This window comes from Dermacentor andersoni, chromosome 1 (assembly GCF_023375885.2).
Source record: "Dermacentor andersoni chromosome 1, qqDerAnde1_hic_scaffold, whole genome shotgun sequence".
NCBI lineage: Eukaryota > Metazoa > Arthropoda > Arachnida > Ixodida > Ixodidae > Dermacentor > Dermacentor andersoni.
In genome coordinates, this window is record NC_092814.1 from 347,727,453 (window position 1) to 347,751,049 (window position 23,597).

General features: G+C 44.1%; 1 protein-coding gene across 1 annotated transcript in view; it reads left to right on the forward strand.

Annotated features, from left to right (window-relative positions):
• The window catches only part of LOC126516562 (uncharacterized), a 186,053-nt gene that overhangs the window by 7,879 nt on the left and 154,577 nt on the right, over window positions 1–23,597 (forward strand). Inside the window, exons 3-4 of the mRNA XM_050166687.2 lie at window positions 6,645–6,695; window positions 22,804–22,895. Of these exons, the coding sequence (XP_050022644.1) occupies window positions 6,645–6,695; window positions 22,804–22,895 (143 nt within the window). The remainder of the gene's footprint in view (window positions 1–6,644; window positions 6,696–22,803; window positions 22,896–23,597) is intronic.

Sequence of the window (23,597 nt, forward strand, 5' to 3'; positions counted from 1 at the left end):
AAGGACATGTTGTTTGGCGACAGAAACTCCAAGCGAAAGTGCGTCAAGTGAACATTCACAATGTGAGCAGAGCAGTTGTCAACAACCAGTAGGATTCTTTGGTTATTCCTCCTCATTTGGTCGTCGAGTTTGAGGAGCCACCTAGAAAAGAGTTGTCTGGTCATCCAGGCTCTTTTATTGGCACGGTAGTCGTACGGTAACGACATGATATTTTTCATGCAGTGAGGCTTGGCGTACTTGCCGATGACGAGTGGCCTAATTTTCTTCGTGCCTGTTGCATTGCAGCAGAGCAGGACTGTCACACGAAGATGCGACTTCTTCCCTTCTTTGCACTGCTGCCCTTTGAAGTGCGTCGTCCAGTCTGGCAGGAGTTGATAAAAACATGCGGTCTCATCCGCATTGAAAATATAGTCTTCAGAGTACGATTCAGCCACTTCTAGAAAATGATCATTGCACCAGGAATCCGCGCCTTCTCTGTCAGCAGCCTTTCCCTCGCCTGAGACTACCTGCCAAGTTATTCGTTTCCTTTGGCGGAAATGAAAAAGCCAACCCGCAGTGGCGTGAAACCCAGTTATTTCAAGTGCATCGGCTAATTTGCGGGCTTTTTCTTGGAGCATTGGGCCAGACATGGGAACGTTTTACAGTCTGGCATTTTTGAACCACGTGAGGGCAGCTTGGTTCACATTTTGAAAGTTTCCCAGTCGCAGCCATTTCCTCGTGCGAGTGAGTTGCGATTCCTGGTGAAGCTTGACAATCTTGTCACAGTCTTTCGAAATGGTCACGACAGTTGATGGGGCAATGCCACACTGTCTGCACACATTGATTTGCTTTTTCCCTGCGTCGATTTCCTGCAATACATCCAATTTGTCCTGCAGCGAAAACTGCTTTTGCTTCTTCTTGGCACGGTCGCTAGCTGCATTCATTGTTGGATTTCGTACGAACATCGCCAAAACTTTGTCGGGAAGTTCTTGGTGAAGTTTGTGGTGAAGCAGTTGGCACTCGACATGGGGATGGTGATAGCTACTGCACTCTTGGTTTATGTCTCACGCAATAGTTGCAGCCCTGTTACTTTTAGCCAAATCCGTAATACTGATGTTCCTCGGTTATAAAGGGGAAAATAAACTATGTGCATTATTTTGAAATATGCGCTGTATTGAAATTCGTAGTTTTGAAATATCTTACATTGGAAATATAGGCAATCTGGTGGGGATTTTTCAAATATTCGTAAATTTGAGAAATTCGTTAATGTGGAATACGTAGTAACGAGATTTGACTGTATTTGACGAATGTTGCCTTGTGAACCGTTTCAGTATTCTGGATGCACAGAAAATGGTGATAGTTTTCCTAAGAGGACGAGCTTGTATTGGTGACATTATGATGTGAGCTCTGTGCAGAAGAAGCAGATTTCTTTGAGCGATGTGAAACAGGACATGGCTGCTCTGGTACTGTCTCCCACCTCTTGCGGATTCATTGTGTAATCGTGTTTTTGCATGCCAAGAAGCTGACACCAGTAGCTGTCCTACAGCATTTATACAAAATATGTGACCAGACGTTATGAATGATAATGTAGTTGGGCAGCAGTGGAAGCAGTTCACAGCAGGTTCATGAATGTGCACAATGAACACCATATGGCTGACTGTCACTCATTATGGAACAACTGATGGAATGTGTGCAGATTAGTACTTCAAAAATTTCTAAACTCTTTCTTGGTTTCTGGATACCATTCGCTCCATGCTGCACAATATCATCTTGACTTCTGGGAAGGCAAATCAAGTATAGCTCAGTCAACACAAACGTAGCTTCATGCTACACTTGGGTTTATGACAATTTTTTCTTTCTTTCAAGTGGTACACTTGTCTTTTGCAGGATTGTAATATTGGGGCAGGTGCTGTTGCCCTTGATAAATCCCATCCACTTACCTGGTCATGTGCTTTTTATCAGCCTTGTCAATGAAAGGGTGATAGCTGCGTCCTAGAAAGTATAGATGAATATTGAAAAACAAGTTGTGATGATTCTGACCTCCTGACCCTTTCTGTGCCAAGGATGAGTTTTACTCGTCCAGAGATTTTCAAGTCAGACTCAAGTCAGGGTGCCATATCAACAAGCCCTCATCACTACTCTGGTCAACTTATCTGGGGTCCAAACTTTATTTTTTTTTGCCACAAGGTTTGCTCAAAAACATTTTTTTGGCCTGTAGTGAGATCCAAGATAGGAGCCTTAGTAAACGACTCTTACAGTCTTTTGTCATAGTTGAAATAGATAAACCACGTAGGAAGATGTACTTTCTCCAACTGATTGATGAGGCAAATTTGATATTGTCATGTAGTAGTCATGTACATGTGCCAATACGGGCCCTATACTGTACTGGAGGACTGATTACTTTTCATCCTTCATTGCTTCGTTTTCATCCTTCATTACTTTTCTATATAATTATTACATTTCATAAGCTCTATAAAGAGAAAAAAGTAAAAAGGCGTGCCACTACTGCACGCAAAAGCTGTAGGTAGTGTTGCTATTTGTTTGTTTATAGCAGCAGCAATCTCAAGTGAGCCCTTGTCTGAGCAAGCATGAATGTTTGATGTGTATCAGTATTAATAGTGACCCCCAACTATTATATTGAAAATAACATCTTTTGATTGATTGATTGATTGATTGATTGATTGACTTACTGATATTCTACAATGATTTCTATTGAAGACATTGAGTAACTGCCTTTTGAACATTTTAGTGTGAAGAGAAAGAGAAAGAGAGAGAGAGCAAATGATAAATGAAAGGCAGGGAGGTTAACCAGGGCTGAGCTCGGTTAGCTACCCTACACTGGGGAGATGGAAAAGGGTAGGGAAAGATCAAAAGAAGAGAAAGTCCACTAGGGATATCGATCGGCCACTCAGTCCGGATCACACACGGTGACTCAATGCGGTAGCTTTCAAGTATCGCAGCAGTGCTTTTGTGGCCTTTTGTAGCTGTGTGTGTGGTAGCTGTGTAGCTACCAAGAGACGAGAACTAGGAGAAGAGATGAGAACTAGGAGTTGGATTCCTGATTAATAAGAACATAGCTGGTAACATACAGGAATTCTATAGCATTAACGAGAGGGTGGCATGTCTTGTTGTGAAACTTAATAAGAGCTACAAAATGTAGGTTGTACAGGTCTACGCCCCTACATCTAGTCATGATGACCAGGAAGTCGAAAGCTTCGATGAAGACGTGGGATCGGCGATGGGTAAAGTCAAAACAAAATACAGTATACTGATGGGCGATTTCAATGCCAGGGTAGGCAAGAAGCAGGCCGGAGACAAGTCAGTGGGGGAATATGGCATAGGCTCTAGGAATAGCAGAGGAGAGTTATTAGTAGAGTTTGCAGAACAGAATAATATGCGGATAATGAATACCTTTTTCCACAAGCGGGTTAGCCGAAAGTGGACGTGGAGGAGCCAGAATGGTGAGACTAGAAATGAAATCGACTTCATACTCTGCGCGAACCCTGGCATCATACAAGATGTAGACGTGCTCGGCAAGGTGCGCTGCAGTGACCATAGGATGGTAAGAACTCGAATTAGCCTTGACTTGAGAAGGGAACGGAAGAAACTGGTACATAAGAAGCCAATCAATGAGTTAGCAGTAAGAGGGAAACTAGAGGAATTCCGGATCAAGCTACAGAACAGGTATTCGGCTTTAACCCAGGAAGAGGACCATAGTGTTGAAGCAATGAACGACAATCTTATGGGCATCATTAAGGAGTGCGCAATAGAAGTCGGTGGTAACGCCGTTAAACAGGAAACCAGTAAGCTATCGCAGGAGACGAAAGATCTGATCAAGAAACGCCAATATATGAAAGCCTCTAACCCTACAGCTAGAATAGAACTGGCAGAACTTTCTAAGTTAATCAACACGCGTAAGACAGCGGACATAAGGAACTATAATATGGATAGAATTGAACAGGCTCTCAGGAACGGAGGAAGCCTAAAAACAGTGAAGAAGAAACTAGGAATAGGCAAGAATCAGATGTGTGCGTTAAGAGACAAAGCCGGCAATATCGTTACTAATATGGATGAGATAGTTCAAGTGGCTGAAGAGTTTTATAGAGATTTATACAGTACCAGTAACACCCACGACGATAAGGTGAGAGAGAATAGTCTAGAGGAACTTGAAATCCCACAAGTAACACCGGAAGAGGTAAAGAACGCCTTGGGAGCTATGCAAAGGGGGAAGGCAGCTGGGGAGGATCATGTAACAGCAGATTTGTTGGAGGATGGTGGGAACACTGTCCTAGAAAGATTGGCCGCCCTATATACACAATGCCTCATGACCTCGAACGTACCGGAATCTTGGAAGAACGCTAACATAATCCTAATCCATAAGAAAGGGGACGCCAAAGACTTGAAAAATTATAGACCGATCAGCTTACTGTCCGTTGCATACAAAGTATTTACTAAGGTAATCGCAAATAGAATCAGGAATACCTTAGACTTCTGTCAACCAAAGGACCGGGCAGGATTCCTTAAAGGCTACTCAACAATAGACCATATTCACACTATCAATCAGGTGATAGAGAAATGTGCGGAATATAACCAACCCTTATATATAGCCTTCATTGATTACGAAAAAGCATTTGATTCAGTCGAAACCTCAGCAGTCATGAAGGCACTACGGAATCAGGGTGTAGATGAGCCATATGTAAAGATACTGGAAGATATTTATAGCGGTACCACAGCCACCGTAATCCTCCCCAAGGAAAGCAACAAAATCCCAATAAAGAAAGGCGTCAGACAGGGAGATACGATATCTCCAATGCTATTCACAGCATGTTTACAGGAGGTATTCAGAGACCTGGAGTGGGAAGAATTGGGGATAAAAGTTGATGGAGAATACCTTAGCAACTTGCGATTCGCTGATGATATTGCCTTGCTTAGTAACTCAGGAGACCAATTGCAATGCATGCTCACTGACCTGGAGAGGCAAAGCAGAAGAGTGGGTCTGAAAATTAATCTACAGAAAACTAAAGTAATGTTTAACAGTCTCGGAAGAGAACAGCAGTTTACGATAGGTAGCGAGGCACTGGAAGTGGTAAGGGAATACATCTACTGAGGGCAGGTAGTGACCACGGATCCGGATCATGAGACTGAAATAACCAGAAGAATAAGAATGGGCTGGGGGGCGTTTGGAGGGCATTCTGAAATCATGAACCGCAGGTTGCCACTATCCCTCAAGAGAAAAGTGTATAACAGCTGTGTCTTACCAGTACTCACGTATGGGGCAGAAACCTGGAGGCTTACGAAAAGGGTTCTGCTGAAATTGAGGACGATGCAACGAGCTATGGAAAGAAGAACGATAGGTGTAACGTTAAGGGGTAAGAAAAGAGCAGATTGGGTAAGGGAACAAACGCGGGTAAATGACATCTTAGTTGAAATCAAGAAAAAGAAATGGGCATGGGCCGGACATGTAATGAGGAGGGAAGATAACCGATGGTCATTAAGGGTTACGGACTGGATTCCAAGGGAAGGAAAGCGTAGTAGGGGGCGGCAGAAAGTTAGGTGGGTGGATGACATTAAGACGTTTGCAGGGACAACATGGCCACAATTAGTACATGACCGGGGTAGTTGGAGAAGTATGGGAAAGGCCTTTGCCCTGCAGTGGGCGTAACTAGGCTGATGATGATGATGATGTAGCTGTGATATGTGAAGCTATGGTCCCAAGATCTTGTTCAAGGTGAATGGTTTTCTAACTGATTTAGAGCTGTGCAGAGGTCATGTCCATTCAAAAGATGGACAGTAGCACAGTAGATCTTCTATAGTCTCCTCAACACCGCAGGCATTGCACTCTGCGCTATCAGCCATCCCATTCAAACACGTGGAAACGTGTGGAAATTCAATGGAGAATGTGCAGTTGAACTTAAGGTTTCAGACCGTCATTGTGTCTCTTCAGATACTCCGGAAGTGTGTAGTGTGAGGCCAAGTTACAATGAGGTGTTAAGAAAATCACTTACAGCACATGTAATTATGCCCTGCGCTTTACCCAAACAGTCTGGTTGTATCCAGAGTTCACGTCAACCCATTCCTGTTTCTACCAACACTTATTGAGGCAACATTTAGTATAAATATCAGGATGTTTTACAAAACAGACTTTCACAGTTCAATCATTACTAGAGCTTTTCTTCATCATAAACAGTTTTACTTTCTCAGGATTTTAGAATGCAACTCTTACGTGTGTGTTCCTGCATTGAGCGTCGTCGTTACCGACATAGTCAAGCGAATGAGCGAACGAGTGAATCGCGACCACGCATCACCTGTGAGCTGCTCCTCGCGATCGCCCAATCAGCGAGGCAGTTGTGCCACACTTTCCGATCGCCCAATCAGCGAGGCAGTTGTGCCACACTTTCCTCTGTTTGCAACGTGCTGCACGAGACAGATTGTCGACGCCAGCTAATACGTATATCGCGAAATGAAAACGTGTATAGGGCTGCACTCCAATATCGCATTAGGGGGTATTGTAATCATCAGTGAATTTTTTACGGGGCTCTACTTCACTGCAGAATCAAAATTGCAGAGTTATTTTTCTGAAACATTTCTTGTTTTATGAGTTCACATTGCTGGGCCCCTCCTGGGTTGAGGTTTAATGGTGAATTTTTTTTTCTCTCGCTGCACAGCATTCATAGGCCGTACTCCTGACACTGAAGCTATGTATGCAGCTGCACATGGTGAGTCCAAGACATTTGAAATGAGTGTCATGCAGTCATCCAAATCGGTGAAGGTGAAGGGCTTATATAACTGCAGTTTGTTTAGTGTGTGCTGTTAATGGATCTCAGAAAATTATTCACAACAACTGGGAGTGCCCAGTGTCATCCTCATGTCTTTTCTTCTCATATTTCATATTTTTTTTCTTGTTGTGGAATATAACTGAAATTTTGTGTCAAAGCACTCCGTTTGTAAAATTTTTAATGTTTGTTTTTATCGACATGCATACATTGTATTCCCTTTGGCTGGTGCCTGCTTTTAATACACTGTTATTGCTTGTAGCTCAGTGCATGACCTGCCTACATGCATCTGAAATAATTTAATGTGGCCTGCAATGTTATACCCAAAGAGTTTTGTCTAATCTGGTTACGGGGACAAACAACACAAATAGTATTGTACCTTCTTCGACTTATCCGAGCACCAGCGATTACTCTGGAATGTGAAGTGAGATGTGTATAAATACGCGGATGGACTTGGTCCATCCATTTACATTTCACAATAAATGAATGTGCTCACTGCTATTGCTGTGATTTGAGTGTTGCCTGTGTTTCTGGGCACAAGATCACCCAATAAAGAGCTAAATTCTTAATCTGCTTTTTCTGCAGTGTTTAATTTTTTGAACCACCGCACAGGCGACCTCGAATGCAGAAGATCAGGCACTCCAATTTATGTTGAGGATTCGTGAAGCCCCATTACATAAATGGCGGGGGTCACAACATACTGTAAAAACATGCAAACACACTACACCCATGTGATGGATTCAAAACTTGAGTCTGCAGCAACAGAACTGGAATGTCTTTGAGCTATCTGGCTCGGCCAGCCATTGATAGCTGCCATGTGCCTGTGCAGACCAGGAATATTATGGCGGTGTTTTGCACAGAGCATGATTAGTTTTAGGAAAAAAAAAACATGTACAGAGGAGAAAGATCACTGAATGAAATAATGTGCATAATGGGGTGCGGGGCCATCTCGGCATTCACTGTCACGATTGTGGCGGCATCTCCCTTCTTGATCAGTGCATTGTACTGGCAGTACACAGGTACCAGTTAACCACTGAAATAACAGAAGCAGAAGTAATTTGTAAGATCAGTGGCTGCTGCGTACGTACCCCTTTTATCGCATTATCATGACTTAAGTGTGATTACCTGACCGAGTTGTGGGGCATTTGTGGGCGTGTACTTATAAGGAATTTGACTTGTCTCCGTTATCACTGATTTCATTTTTCTTAGACATCTGTGAATATGTCCTGCTTCTCTCAAAATAACAAATCAGCTTGAAGTCAACGCTCTTTCTCCTTTTTACTTATTTTCCTAAAACCATTTATGCTCTGTGCAAAATATCGCCGTGAACTATCACCAATGTGCCCAAGCTTTCATCCTTGCAGGAATATTATCCTTTAATCAGACATCATGACACTGCGTGACCTAAAAGTACCTCCAAGGTGCAACACCAGTACCTACCACATCAATATTGTATTTGTGGGCACATTTTAATACAGTCAAACCCACTTACAAGGATACTTGTTTTAACAATATATTGGTTATAACAATAAGAAGCTGCTGCACCTTCAACATTTGTTTTTTTTCCATGGTGAAATAACCCGCTTACTACAATACCCCAATGCTGCATTATCACTTATAACGATGTAGTCTGGCTGCTGGGTGTCCATGCCGAAAGGAAGTGAAATGCATAGTCCTTGAAAAGAACAAAAAGAAAACGAGAAATTCGAGCCGCTGCATGATGGCCTGCTGCCCCAACAGCCGCCAGGCGTTCATTTTCAAGCCTTCTCCATGTGCCTCTCTCCCATTGCCCTTCTACCCCCTCCGTATACGAATGGGCTGCGCCCATAGCTCTACCCCGCACCACTCTCCAAAACACGAATGGACCGCGCCAACTGCGCTGCTCCCAGATTGCTCGGTGGCTCCTCATTGAGCACAGTTCTGTAAACAGCTTAATTGCTCACATTCGTCTTTGTTGGTTGCGTCGAAATCGTTCCTGGTCACATGGTTTCTTAGCCTCGTTTGACTTGTTGCCGAAATGGAAGATGCGTGATACGCCTACTGATTGTTGGCAATGCATGACGTTGCAGGTGAAAAGAAAGCGCATGGCTTTAGATTTGGAAACTAAGTGCTTCTAACCAATAAGTCTATTGTCGCAAACGTGCTTGCATCAGATAGTGATGGCGATGATGGCAGCTATAGCGTGGTAGAGCAGGCTGCCTTCACAGGAGGCCCGGCGGATTCAGTTCCTCCGGGGCTTAACATTCGCAAGGAATCTTCTGCTGGGTTACGTGGAGCACCTAGGTGCCTTGGAGAAGGATGTCGGCAAGCTTCGCATAAAGCATGCAAGGCTGACGGACGTAGGGTTTTCTTGTGCAAGCCAGTGAAAAGTACGTGGCGAGATGCTTGTGGCGATCTCGCCTCAGCATTTCTTCTAGATTTCTCAAACTGACAGGCTGCCACGGCAGTCTTCTTGCATTCTTTAAAAGGCCCCTCTTGGGGCCACCAAAAGTGATGCCTCGAGGGAGCTCGCACATTGCTTGCCACTCGTGACCCCTCTTTGCAGTTAATATAGCAGTGCCACTCTTTAATGTTGACAGCTGTGGCTTGTTACACGTGATCGGAGCACCCAGAAAGCAGTTAAACGAGTGAATACAATCAGCAGCAGATGGAGGAAGGTGGTGGGGTGGGGCACTGGCCTCCCTGCCATTATAGTTTTCTCACATCAGGTCTGCCATCCCCATATTTTCATTTTTTCATGCAACCTGGTTATAACAGTTATCAGTTATAACAATCGAATTTTCGTGGAACTTGAATATTGTTATAAGTGATTTCGACTGTAGAGACAGACCTAAGACTACCATTAGGTGGGTGCCAGGTCATGTTGAAAACCCCAGCAGCAAGCAGGTCCATGTGCTCACGAGCGAGGGACGGCTCTCACCACTCCCAACCCATGGGCTCTTGATGTTCTACAGCAAGGCCTTGAAAAGGAATAGGTTTGCATCCAGAAATGCCACTGAAAAACCCCTCCTTGCTGCAATCCCTGATACAGACAACCATCTTCTCAGAGGAATCATTCTGTGGGGCACAAGTTCTTTTAAACAAGATAAGAGCAGGGTACACTATGACAGGTGACATCATCGCCTTATGGTAGTCGCAATGGTAACACAATGGCCTTGGTTACCTGCAATTGCCTCTACAAGTGAAATACTATGCATGCTCAAGGAAGGCATCTTCAAATGTTCATAACCTTGTGTGGAAATGCGGACTCAAGACAGTGTTCATACAACAGTGTGAAGGATAAGGACGAGAAGAGCACTTACAACAGGACAGGCCTGAACTTTGAATTAGCGGCTTGTCATAGGTGAAGTGCGCGAATGTTGTGTGAGATGCCAGTTGGTGTAGAAAAGAAAAGAAAGACAACTGCTTATGGCATGAAGGAACAGCTTAGTGAAGAAGACAATGACGAACATCCTGTCGTGGCCCGTGCGAGTGGAGACACAAAACAACAAGAATACTACAGCCAATCAGATACTGACACAATCTCTGACAAAAAAAAAGAAGAAATAAGGATGAAATAGGACAAGCGCGAGATGAGCCATGCGTGTGGGAAGACGCCGCTGCTGCTTTGAGTACTGGATGAAGCTGTTGGGTTCCAGTCCTGAGCTTTGCGACTCCAATGGAGCCAAGGTGATTCCCTGTGTGGGAACTACGACTTCCTGCTGCTTCTACTGGAAGGGGTATGTCTGATGTGACTACCTGGCGTTTGCCTGGAGGCAACTAGGAAACACTGTGAGCTCTGTCGCCACAATTCATCTGCTTGTGCTGCCAAACCACTTGGGACTGATGACTTGATGATGTCTTCAGCAGTAATCACCTTCTGTACCAATGGTGAACAATCTTTCTAACCCTTTTCCCGCCACGCTTGACATTGTACTCTATCAAGACCTTGCATAAACTCATAATGACATTCTTGTTCTGAGTTATTACACAGCTAATACACTGAGCTACTGTATTTTACACACTACATATCAGGCATATAAGGCAAACATAATCAACAAAAGATTGCACAATTTAGTCATGTCACACTGTATGAATGCTACCATGAAGCAACTTGTCCAAATCATGGTATTGTTGACTCAAGACATTCTGGGGAAAGTAGTGCCCTAGGGAGGTGAAGTTAGATGAGTGGGTCCAACCACGAGGCTGATGGTAGAGGCACTTAGCTCACTATGCATCTTTGCATCTGAAGCTTCCATGGTGAGCCACACTTCCTTCCCTTTACCCGTTTTCTAAAATAGGCCGAGGGCCATCACTTAAACATATAATTACCCCTCTCTCTAATTCTTTGCCGTCACCAAAATGTAGCGTCTAGTGGTGGTCCGTTGTGTACTTGGACTTCCACCAGATGTCACGTTTTAGTGTAAAAGTCCTTTTAACCAAGGCGAAAGCACGGTACAGACATGTTCCTGGCCTGGAAACAATAAATGCAGGCAAATTTGACGAATGGCAGCGAGCAGATGTGGAACTGAGAAATCTGTTGGAACAAGACTGACGAAGAAGGAGGCGAAGCGCTCTCATACTTCAGACCAGGCGCAACAGCAGCTACCTATAGAGTCGGATTATGGTTATGGTTAATAGCTGCTACAGTGATGCCCTGGGCATTCTACAACGGCACTTTGATCATTCAGGATCACATGCAGCAACTCATCGACTTTCAACTGTTTGATCCCCCTATGACCTTTGAGGACTTCGAAGCCTCTACAACACTGTGCTGTGCCAGACTCATACCCTTAAGGCACTCGGAGTATCAGAAGATAATTATTCTTCAGTGCTCTACCCTATCCTCCTGAAATCGCTTCCTCACGATATTGTCCTTGATTTCAACTAGACCATTGCATGCCAGAGTTTGGAGATAAGAGGAGGAGGTGGAGGCACTGGTGATCAAGGACAGCGCACCAAGCAACAGAAGGCAAGCATTAAGTCTTTGCTGCATTCTATTCAAACAGAAATAGAGTCTCGAGAATGAACAATCCTGCATGTTTCAGTACAAGAGGGCGCATTGAGGTGCAAAGATATAAGTTTTCGCAGTAGCGTGACATCCACATCGCGAGCTTTATCCTTAACGAAAGTGCCATGCCACCGACACTCAACCACGGAGTCTTTGACTTCATCCACCATACCCGTTGGTAAAAAAAAATGGCCTGCTTTTTTGTGAGTCAACGACCCATTATACCAAGCAGTGCAACTCTGCAATTCCTTTCAAGGAAAAGAAAAAACGCCTACTAGGTGGATGTCACTGCTTCCGTTGTACCCTGGTGCATCACATAGCAAAAAATTGTTTAAGAAAGGTTAAATGTGAAAGGTGCGATTGGCGCCGTGCGGAAACAATGTGTGACCCTAGGTTGATGGAAACGACTGCCGGACCCCAGACGTTCCCTAAACAGATACTACTCAAGATGTCTGGAATTGGCACTTCCAAACTGCTCGTGTACGTCCACACAGTTGTTGCTTGGGCAGCCGGACAGGAAAGTAAAGTGATGGTTTGCATTTTATTGGATGGAGGCAGCCAGAGCAGTTTTGTTGATGGTTTGCATTTTATTGGATGGAGGCAGCCAGCGCAGTTTTGTGATCGAGCGATTGGCTGAGAAACTAAATTGTCAAATACTCAATCACGAGTGTCTTACAGTAGGATATTTTGGAGGAAATCATCACGAGAAGACTTTCCAGTGCGTCCTTGTAGCTCTGAGTTCAGTGCATAGTTGCAAGTCACTGCTGACCAAAGTTCTCGTCACAACAAAGATTTGTGAACGATCCATTCCATGTCCGAGTAGAGACCTTACAGGCAAGCTCGAGCACCAAAGTTATTTCACCAACATCGATCAAGCTGAAAGTCTGAAAGCTGTCAATGTCTTAATCGGCAGTGACTATTACTGGACATTTGTCACGAGACACGTACAGAAGTTGGACAGCGGGCTCAAAGCCATCGAGGCTTCATTAGGCTGGACTCCTCATGGAGCAGTAGCCTCTTGCGCTACTGTCATGCACTGCAGTGAGACAATTGTACAGAAAGTGTACAACCACAATGCCGGTCTCATAGGGCTGCTACTTCGCTTCAAAAACATTGCATTGCTTTAGTACCAGACATCAAAAAAGCATTTCTGCAAATAAGCATCACCAGCACAGACCGAGACACTTTGTGCTACCTGTGGTTGGAGAAAGCACCCACACCAGGTCAACCATTGTCTGGCATATGACCAGAGTACCATTTGGCACAACCTGTAGTCCCTTTCTTTTGGCGGTGACATCCCGTCATCATCCTGACCAAACGTCGTCTTTTTACTGCGAAACTACAAAAAGCTGTGGGGTTCTATATACGTTGACAATATTTTAACCGGAGCGGACTCTGTCCAAGACGTGTCCAAGCTGCAGTCAGAAGCCGCCGAGATATTTGCAAGTGCCTCTATGATGCTACACAAGTGGGCTTTGAACGATCCACGTGTTCTTGGCACACAATTGACACAATCTCCGGAGTTACCTCTCGGACAACAGACTGGAGTACTAAAAGTCCTGGGGTTGGGTATGGCACCCTGACACCAATGTAATCTTTAGTTTGGGATACGCTATGGCATTTGTTCAACAAAGAACCGATACCAAGCAGTTCATGCTACAGATGACCTCTCGCCTGTACGACCCTCTCGGTATGCTGACCCCTTTCACAATAAGGATGAACATCTGTTTCCAAAGCTTTGGAAAAAGGGTGTTGGCTGGGAAGAACAGCTGCCAGTGGATGCTCTACACGAATGGAAAAATTGGTGCAATAAACTTCCACAGCTCTGCGAGTTTGAAATTCCCCAGTTCTACTGACAGGGTGCACACGGATTTGGCAACAAATAGGCGCTGCATTTTTTCACTGATGCCAGTAATTTAGCCTAAGGCGCCATTTGCTACATTTGCACAGCAGAAAATACAAACGACAAAAGCTCAACAATAGGGTTGTGGAAGTCCAGCGCGACACCACTGAAGGAGGCAAGCCTTGCCAGACTCAGACTGCTAGCCTATCTCGTCTCGGCATGAATGTATGAGTATGTGTGCCAAGAGCTAGCCGAGGAAATAACATCAGAGCAGTTTTGGACTGACTCAATGATTGCACTGTACTGGATTACCGGATTTCTGAAAGATGGAAAGACTTCATTCGCCATAGGGTAACGAAGATTCAGAGCAAAACGAACATCACATTGTGGAACCATTGTCCTGGAAAGCAGAACCCTGCTGATTTTTCGACAAGAGGAGTTTTGGCTTGTGAATTAACAACAAACTCAGTCTGGTGGACAGGACACCATTGGCTTAAATGCGAAGAGAATGAATGGCCACCACAGTGTAGACCAAACTCTACGGATCCTCCATGGAGTGTCATGGAGGAACGCGCTTATTAGGCACCATCCTTGCAAATGGTCATGTAAACTGACCCGCCAATTAAGGACATTAAGAAATACAGCTCTCTGGCATGACTGCACTGTGTTACAGCTTCGATACTACGATTTGCCTCGAAGCTAAAGGGGAAAAGTATGTCCCGTTGAGCCCTGAATACAGAAGAAATACAAGCTGGTGAACTATACTGAACAAAAGAGGTTCAAAGCTCAGCCTTTTCGCAAGAAATTGACTGCGTTTCTAAAAGAACTCGGCATATAAAGGGTTCAACACTTAGGCACATGACCTGCTTTCTCAACAATGGAGTTTTTCGAGTTGCACGATGCCTACAATTCAGCAAGAAATCTTATGACGAAAAATATCCAATGGTCTTACCAAAGGACCACTACTGCTGTGAGCTTTTGCCGTGCAATACCATCGAATCGACAACTTCTTCATGCAAGACTTCGAGATACACTTGTACTGTACAACTAAGGGAAAGATTTTGGATATTATGAGGACGGCAGCTAGTCAAATAGGTCATCAGAGGATGCATTGTGTGCCAGTGCTACAACATCAGACCTTTCTCCAAAGTAACTGCACCGTTATCACCTGAAAGAGTGACTGCTTTGGAACCCTTTCAAGTAACAGGACTAGATTTCACTGGTACCCTCTACGTTGAACATCCAGATCACTATACCAAAGTTTATTATTGCCTGTTCACGTGTACTGTGATTCGAGCTGTTCATCTGTGTCAATGACATGACTGTCACAAGCTTTCTCAACGCTTTCCGATGCTTTGTGTCGCAGCGTGGACTTCCCTCTGTTATATATTCAGACAATACCTTAACCTTCAAGAAGAGCAAGAGAGAGCTTTCAAGATTGTGGCAATAATTGAGAAACGAAGATGTTTATAACTACATCGCTAACCGTCCTATAAGATGGAAATTTATCGCCGATCATGCGCCATGGTCAGACGGTTTTTACAAGAGACTTATCAGGTCTGTCAAGCTGACATTGAAGAAGAACATCGGAAAGGGATCTCTTACGAAGAAACAGCTACAAACAACCTTAACAGAAGTAGAAGCTGTGATCAACTTCCAGCCAATCATACATATATAGCGACTGTCGAGACCTGGAACCTGTCTCACTTTCTCATTGGAAAGCAAATATCTGCACTTCTGACCTAACACTTGGCGAGATCACTGTAGATAGTTACCATAATACTACCCATGTGGGAGCAACAAGAAAAAACGGGAAGAACTTTCTGGGAGCGTTGGTCCAAAGAATACCTTTCGGAGTTAATAACAATGCCCAGCCCCAGTGCAGCAACCTCTTTCAACAGAATTAAAAAAGGCGACCTCGTCCTTCTACAAGTGCTCAGCAAGCCCTGGTAACTATGGAACATTGTTTGATTATAGGAGCTTCATAGAGAAAGGGACGGCAAGACAAGATCCTGTACCTTGAGATTGCCAGGTGGATCTGCTGTTAACAGACTTTCAACACCTGTCATCATCATGACGCCCACTGCAGGGCAAAGGCCTCTCCCATACTTCTCCAACAACCCCGGTCATGTACTAATTGTGGCCATGTCGTCCCTGCAAAACTTCTTAATCTCATCCACCCACCTAACTTTCTGCCGCCCCCTGCTATGCTTCCCTTCCCTTGGAATTCAGTCTGTAACCCTTAATGACCATCGGTTATCTTCCCTCCTCATTACATGTCCTGCCTATGCCCATTTCTTTTTCTTGATTTCAACTAAGATGTCATTAACTCGTGTTTGTTCCCTCACCCAATCTGCTCTTTTCTTATCCCTTAATGTTACACCCATCATTCTTCTTTCCATAGCTCGTTGCATTGTCCTCAATTTAAGTAGAACCCTTTTCGTAAGCCTCCAGGTTTCTGCCCCGTGGGTGAGTACTGTACCACTGTACTCACCTGTACCCACTGGAATCAAACTTTTTGTGAACTTTTGCGTGCAGAGCAGTTCGTTCGAGCAAGAATGAGGACGAAGGAGTTGAAGCGCTCTCGTGCTTCGGACCACGTGCAACAGCAGCTACTCACGGAGTTGCGTTACAGTTTATGCTTAATAAACCCCGTTTTATATGCGTCAGGAGGCTTGATTTCCTACAAAGGCCTTATCAAGTACTTGGAAAGCAAGATCAGTTTCTTTCCTAGGGTTTCTAAGCATGGGATATCATTATTTTTATGCAGAATGGCATAGACGCAGAGTTTTCATTTTCCCAGCGGGAACAGGGGCTCGAGGGCCGGCAAGCTTTTCCAGCATCTCTTTTTATATATCATCATCATTCTCATGAGCCTATTTTTATGTCCACTGGCAGGACAAAGCCTAATATAAATTAAGATATATATAAACATATACCGGGTGTTTTTTAGACCAGACAGATTTTTTATAAAAAAGTAATGTGCACAGTGGACGTGGCATTCTTGCAGATGAGTTCCAAGGCGAGGTGGGCGTACTTTGCCGGTAATAACATTGTTTCAGAAGACTAATTAACAAAAAATTTATTACTTAACTTTTTTATTAGTACCTTGGGGGCAGTTGTCTAAATGTCAAATTCGGAGGTAGTGACATTTTAATGCACACACATTTTTAAAAATCGGTGGTTTTCACCAGAACATTGCGTGGGTCTGCTGTCACGATGGAGGTTTATGCACACAGCATGCCCAATTCAGCCTTGTCGTCCACCGTACACCCATGAGCAAAAGTATATGGACCATGGGAGTGCCTGCCAGACTGCATTGATGCACCTGCTGCTGGCGCAGCACCTGCTATCAAGAATGGTGCCAAAGTGGCAGTGCGCATGCGCGTCCCACCATATCTGCCAGCGTGTCATGTTGCTTTTCCTGCCGAGGTTACACTGCTCATTGACTAAATGTCAACAGGGTGCCACTTTTTCTGCTCAGTCACATCCTTTCCGCTGTTCCACTGAGTGGGTGCAGCATAGCTGGCTCGCGCGACTGCCCTGCATCGCATTTCTTCCGTTATCGTGGGGCATACAGCCTTCTCTCGCGCCTTTTGATGAATCGCACAGAATGCCTTGCTTGTTATTGTGGCATTATATTATATGGCAAATATTATAGTGGCATATATTATAGCACACAATTCAGGCATAGTACTTGTCCTCACTGAGACTTGCATTAGCTTCGGTTCACTGGGGCACTCTTTTGTCAGACTCACACTCATATTGACTCACCTTGACTCACTCTGACTTGGAATCGCACCTATGTGGACTAACCTTGAATTGCTCGGACTCACTCTGCCTCACACCCCTTAGGACTCACTGAGGCTCACTTGGATTTGCACCCACTCAGACTCGAGGGGCTCACTCAGAGTGGGACTCGTAAGGGGCTCCAAATCTGAGCAAATTTGAATGAGTCAACTCGTGGGTGAGTGTGCAGACCTGGAAAAGCTCCTGTTTATTTGCAGAGAAATAGGCAATTGCCTTCTATTTCTTAAATCGCAAAGCACTTGGTCACAGATTTATGTTGAGAGGACAGATATAGCAGAAGAGCATTGACTTTTGGGCTAGTTGGTTACGCATAGCAGATCACGGTCAAGTGCGCACAAACAAGGACAAAGTGAGGAGTAGACAACAAACGCGCTTGTGTTGTCTACTCCTCACTTTGTCCTTGTTTATGTGTGCTTGACCGTGATCAGATATAGCAGGGTGTTTTGTTTGCCCGCTCCAAAGCTGAAGAAACATTGGTCATTCAGTGCTGTGAGCATGTACAGCAGCACTGGTGACACCTTTTCATCCTCTTCTTTGCACTTTGCAGGTGAGTCGCCTATGGTTAATGCTGTGCATCTAGATATTGGGATACAAGGTGCCTGAGCTGTCATATTACAAATAAAAAAAAAAAAGCCACCCTTTCAATGCAGATGCAATCAATTCTACATTGTTGGCAACAACCAGAAGAAGCCTCCAGTATTTCTTCCATTCTCTTTAACTCATTAAGTGCCGTGGCTGAGTTTACTCATTCAGCTGCTAATGCACACCCCTGGCTGTGCCCGAGATACTAATACGTGCACATGAAGCATCCATAGACTGGTTGCATCATGTACTTAGAAGTTGATTAACCTTTTCAGGGTCAATGACCTAAATATACGGCGCCGCAAACAAGTCCGAAACGGTCAATGCTGTATATTTACTGCACCGTCTGTGCGTTTAAAAAGTGGGCCAATTGCCTAACTGTTTCTTTCCTGGCATGTGCTGCTACTATGCAAGAATACAGGGAATTTTTTTCTCATGCCTCCCTCGCTTGGTTTTTGTTGCATGGTTTGTTCTTGTTCCGCCGTATCTATATACTACTGCTTGCGCATTGGCGTGCGTGCGGACCGGCGGCGGTCAGTTTGGGTTTTGTTCTGCAGGCGGTTTCGGCTTCTTGCGCTCGCTAAACTGATGGCTATCTCATTACTAATCGCTCAAAGGGCAACCGCCTGTTACTCGCTCGTTTATTGCTTGCTCACAGGGGTGCGCATAAGCGAAGGATGCCACTGTGCAGGCCTTTCCTTTCTTTTTTGGGGACTCTCGAAAACTAATTGCCTCTGGCAGCTGATAAGATGAAGATTAGCGGAAGTTTGTCACACGTTTTGCTTTTTTGAAGGGCACACAACCACACAGTTAAGTGTGGTCGCCTATACAGTTCGATTACGCTGTGGACGTAAATATTAGTGTAAGAGCAGGAACATTTGAGTCTTGTGAAATCTTCTTGTGTGTGCATTTTCTAAGCATTGAACTATGTGCATAACAATGCATCAAATTTTTTATTATAAGTTTATTTCCTTTTTTTATTGTTCTTATTCATGAATAAACAGTACATATATACCAACGTAAAATGAGAGCAGATGAGAGTATTGCTGTGAGAAGAGCTCTGACCGCTCAATGCAACGATACACTTGAAGATGACTTGGCGTACTTGTGCGGTCAATTTACATTTTTAGCCAACATTATCAAGAAACTTGAATGCTTGGCTGCAACTCTGGCCTGGAATGTGGGGCTCATTTCGGACTTTCAGGAAAAGTTTTCCACCACCCACAATGGGCCTGTTGCTGAGAGTTAGTTCAAAACTTCAGTATGTCTCGAATAAAAATCTCGGGCTCCCGCTACTGAATAAAGTATCAAAGGTTCTGAGTGGCGAACATTCTGTGATGCCAGAGGGCATTGGACTATTGAACATTCTCAAGTAAAAGTAGGTGCCGCAGGCACGTACCCAGGATTTTTTTTCGGTGGAGGCCCAACCCAAAGTAACTTTTCTATGCAAATGGGGGGGGGGGTACCTTTACTAGTACAAATGTTAATAACGCCCACCATTCGCCATAAAGACCCGTAAACCCGCAAAAGAGAAATGAAATAAGGTGTATCTCATGGCTACCCCTGTGAGATACCTCTCTCCTTTACTAGGCAAACAAGGAACCACATCAAATGGACTCGTGCAGGAAAGAAGTGAAGGAAGAACACTGCTAAGAACAATTAAAAAAAGCGAAAGTGTAAAATAAAGATTTATGTAGTAGCATACAACTTAAAAAAAAACACCATTTGACAACCAAGGCACATGGCCTACGCGGGTTTGTGTTACTCCGCCAGCCAATCACAGAAGCAAACAAAATCGTCGTCATGCGATCTTTTCAAAATGGCGTTGTACTTTATACCTTTGGAGCATCTGCTGTTTTTGAAGAATCTTTTCATCGACGGAAAGAATGAGGTGTGCAACAGACATGGACAAAGTGTATGGAGTCAGCATTTCACTCTTCAAAAGTCTACCTGCCATGGTTGCTTACTGGCTATTATGTTGGGCTGCGAAGCACGAGGTCGCGGGATCGAATCCCGATCCCCGCCATGGCAGCTGCATTTTTGATTGGGGTGAAATGCGAAAACACCCATTTACTTAGATTTAGGTGCACGTTAAAGAACCCCAGGTGCTCTGAATTTCCAGAGTCCCCCACTACGGCATGCCTCATGGTTTTGGCACGTAAAACTCAATACTTAATTAATTAAATCTTCAAAAGCCTGTGGTACAGTTCATTTCACTGCTGAGGCCGTCTTACTCATGAAACTTCCGTGCCAACTGAAGAGCAACTTGACAATATACTGCATAGTTGCAGCGAAGCAAGCATTTTATTTCAGTTCAATAAAGAATTAGGCATTCGCCATTCCATTATAATAGGCGAGAGAAAACGTATAAATTTACGTGCAAATAATTTTATTTTTATGGTTACCACCCGATTTGGGTAACAGGAAAAGTTTGAAGTACAAATTACTTGCAGCCTCGCGGAGGAGCAGCGGCTGGCGGTTAAAAGGGTGTGTGCGGGGCTTCACTGTAGACTTGAGTTGTATCCGACTATAGCAGCGTTTTTTGAATCCCTCGTTTACTGCTCTACCAAGTTAAGGGCCACAACCGACTCGTATTGTTATTTGGGAAGTTAAGTAACGATGCGTGGCCGCCAGTCCCGTATAACTGTGCAGAGCGCAGGACGCTGCGGTTATAGACGTACTGCGCCCACCGCGGAAGGTTAGAAAAACACCTATACATAAGCACAGCTGAGAAGTGGCTACGTCAGGCGGCTCGACTGATATCTGTAGAAGTGTCATTCAAAACACACGGAATTGTTCTCCACTTCCGGCGGCATTTTCTCTACTTCCTTTTTAAATAAAAAGATGTTGATCCATAAAGATTTGCCTAAACAATGATTAAATATTTTAATATTCACTTTCTCTTCCTCTTTGACTATTGCCTTGGCTCTCTCCCTTAGTAGGTCGCTTAATTTCTCAACTCCTTGCGACCCTTGTTTCCAGTTGCCAATTTCGCACGAAAAGTGCTGTACAATTAGGGAAAAACCAGACAAGGTAACGGGTGACAGTTGTATTGCTTATGGGTTTAAGAGGAAGCTTTAGCTCGGTTGCTCGTACCTAAACACATGTAAAAGGAGAATTCATTTTCTCGACAACCATGGCACTAAATGTGACGAGGTTTGTTGCATTTAAAAGAGAGACTTAATATCTAGTGACTGTTTGTTTTGAATTTTTGATTTAATTCATCAATTTTTTATTAAAAATTGGCAAAAAATTAAAAATTTTCAGAAAACGAAACTATCAAGTTTACAACTCTCTAACTCTGCAAGGAAAATAATATCACAATTCTGTGAATTGCATCTGATGTTACATCTAACGGGGACAACATTTATGTTACACATGAATTAAAAAAAATTCAGTAATATGGAAATACAGCTTTTGCTGAACCCTTGTACCAACCCAACAAATTCACGTAAGATATAAATTGACGTATCGAATTTGTCCGCTTTGAGTGACCTGATGGAAGTTTGATGATGGACACTGTTTTGCATTATTTTATTTTCACCTTATCTAACCTATATCGCCGGTATATGGTTCCGAGGATCTGCCACCGTTGCGGCGAGCCGTCACTCGAGGAAATAATGAAGCAAAAGGACAAGTTCAACGCAACTGGCGTTTTCTCCGGCCGCTACTCATTTCTCGTGCATACAGACCAGCTGACTACGAACCGAATTCCTTTCCTGGTCCCTGGATCAGTCTATATAAAGGAGGTTGAACTAACGAAGCAAAAGCAATGCGTGTGACTGTTGAATAGGTGGTGACAACTGAACAAACCTTGAGTTAATCGCGCAGAGACCGAATCCATGAGAAAACTGGCCTTTACATCCCAGGAGATGCCGATAACTACCGCCATCCAAAAGGAGTGAAAAAGGCAGCAAAATGTTGACCGCCAAATAGCTGTGAAGTCTCAACATTGATTTGGCGACGCTTTAGGAATGTGTGTGAGGAGTGGTGGCGTGGGCGAGGAAGGGGGGGCGGTATGCTGCTTAATTTCGGAGGGGGGGGGGGGGCGGCTCCCCCGTGCCCCCTCCTGGGTACGTGCCTGATGTGCTGCTAACTTGAAGGGATGTTGAGGGTGTTCCTTTTCTGCATACAGCCTAATATACTTAGCGAAAAAAGGCACAACATGAAGCCCGAAAATTTTTAGATTGTGCTTTTTTGACACTGCTCTCCCAACTTTTTTCGTGGTGTCTAGTTGCCATAGATTTCAGATAAATCTTGTAACCTTCAGAACTTGTCTCATTCTGTGGCAAATAAAATTAATTTCACAAAACCGGGGTTTAGTGGGCTGTGTTAATTAGAAAACCATAATTTAGCTTCAGATGCACAGTGTAAGTTATTATTTGAGCCTATACACACCTAAAGGGCAGTTGTTGGCACCTAAATAAGATCTAAATGACAGCATTAGTGCCTGTTATAGGCACTTAAAACAGTATTTATTTGTGAATAAATGTCCGGTCTCTAGTGATTACCGAGTAGGTTTCTAGTGGGTGCCCAGTATGCCAAAGCATCAGAGAAAGGCCCTTGTATAGTGATTAGCTACCTGTTTGCCTCAGTAAAGTGATTCTCGTTACTTTTGGGTTCCCCCTCATGTATGTGTGCGTGTGCACATTCTCTATGAAAGGCTGTTCTCCTGGCACTTATACTTCTCGCTACATTTTGCTGCAATTTTTTTTCTACGGCAGTCTGCCGCTAGAAGTTTATACAGTCAGTTCGGAGGACAGCAGTGACAGATCTAGCCGTGATAGGCATTGTCATGATTCACCTGTCTTTTTGTTGAAATGCAGGTATGTGCCGTGCTGTTACATTGCTTTCTTTGTCGGGGATGCCTGATGCCCCTGACATGTTCAAGATGACTGTTGAAGACGTTGTTGACAGTGTGAGTGTCCTTTATAGACATTTTCATTTGGGCACCACCATCACAAAAATTTGGTGTCATCTAGTGTTTCGTTGGGGGGGGGGCTCTGCTGCCATGCTAAAATGTGCAGCTGGCTGCAGCGGTGCTTGGCTGCGTGGGAAAAGCCCTTCGCCAAGCTGCACAGTGGTGTTTTTACATGCGTGTGTGCAGTTTTGCATGTTGGTTGTGTTGCTAAAAGTGTTAGTTAAACTGTGCGTCACTGCCTCTGGTGAGATCTATCTTGGAAATGCTATTGTTTGCAGGGTATCCGCAACTGCTCTGCAAAATTTTTGCAAAGCAGTGCCCTGCATCTGCTTAGCATTAAAAAATTAATTTACAGATTGCTTGAAACAAAGTACACTTTGTTTATTGTGTATAAGAAAATGCAAATTCCAAATGCTTGCATACATTTAGATATTTTTTAATGCAATTACCATTCTTAGGATAATTCATGCTTTTCCAGTACCATCTATCTATGACGGTCCGTCTCTAACATTTTCTCCAACCCTTGACAACTTTGTTCACTGGGTGGTCCATTAGAGACAGAATTTATTCGAAGGAAGGCAAACAGGTCAGCCTCAGCTAGCACGCTTTAGCCTAGGTAGAGGTAGAGCTCTAGAGGTAATGCACTAGGTAGAGCATTAGGCTGCTGTGCTGATGGAACCAGGTTCGAAAACAAACCAT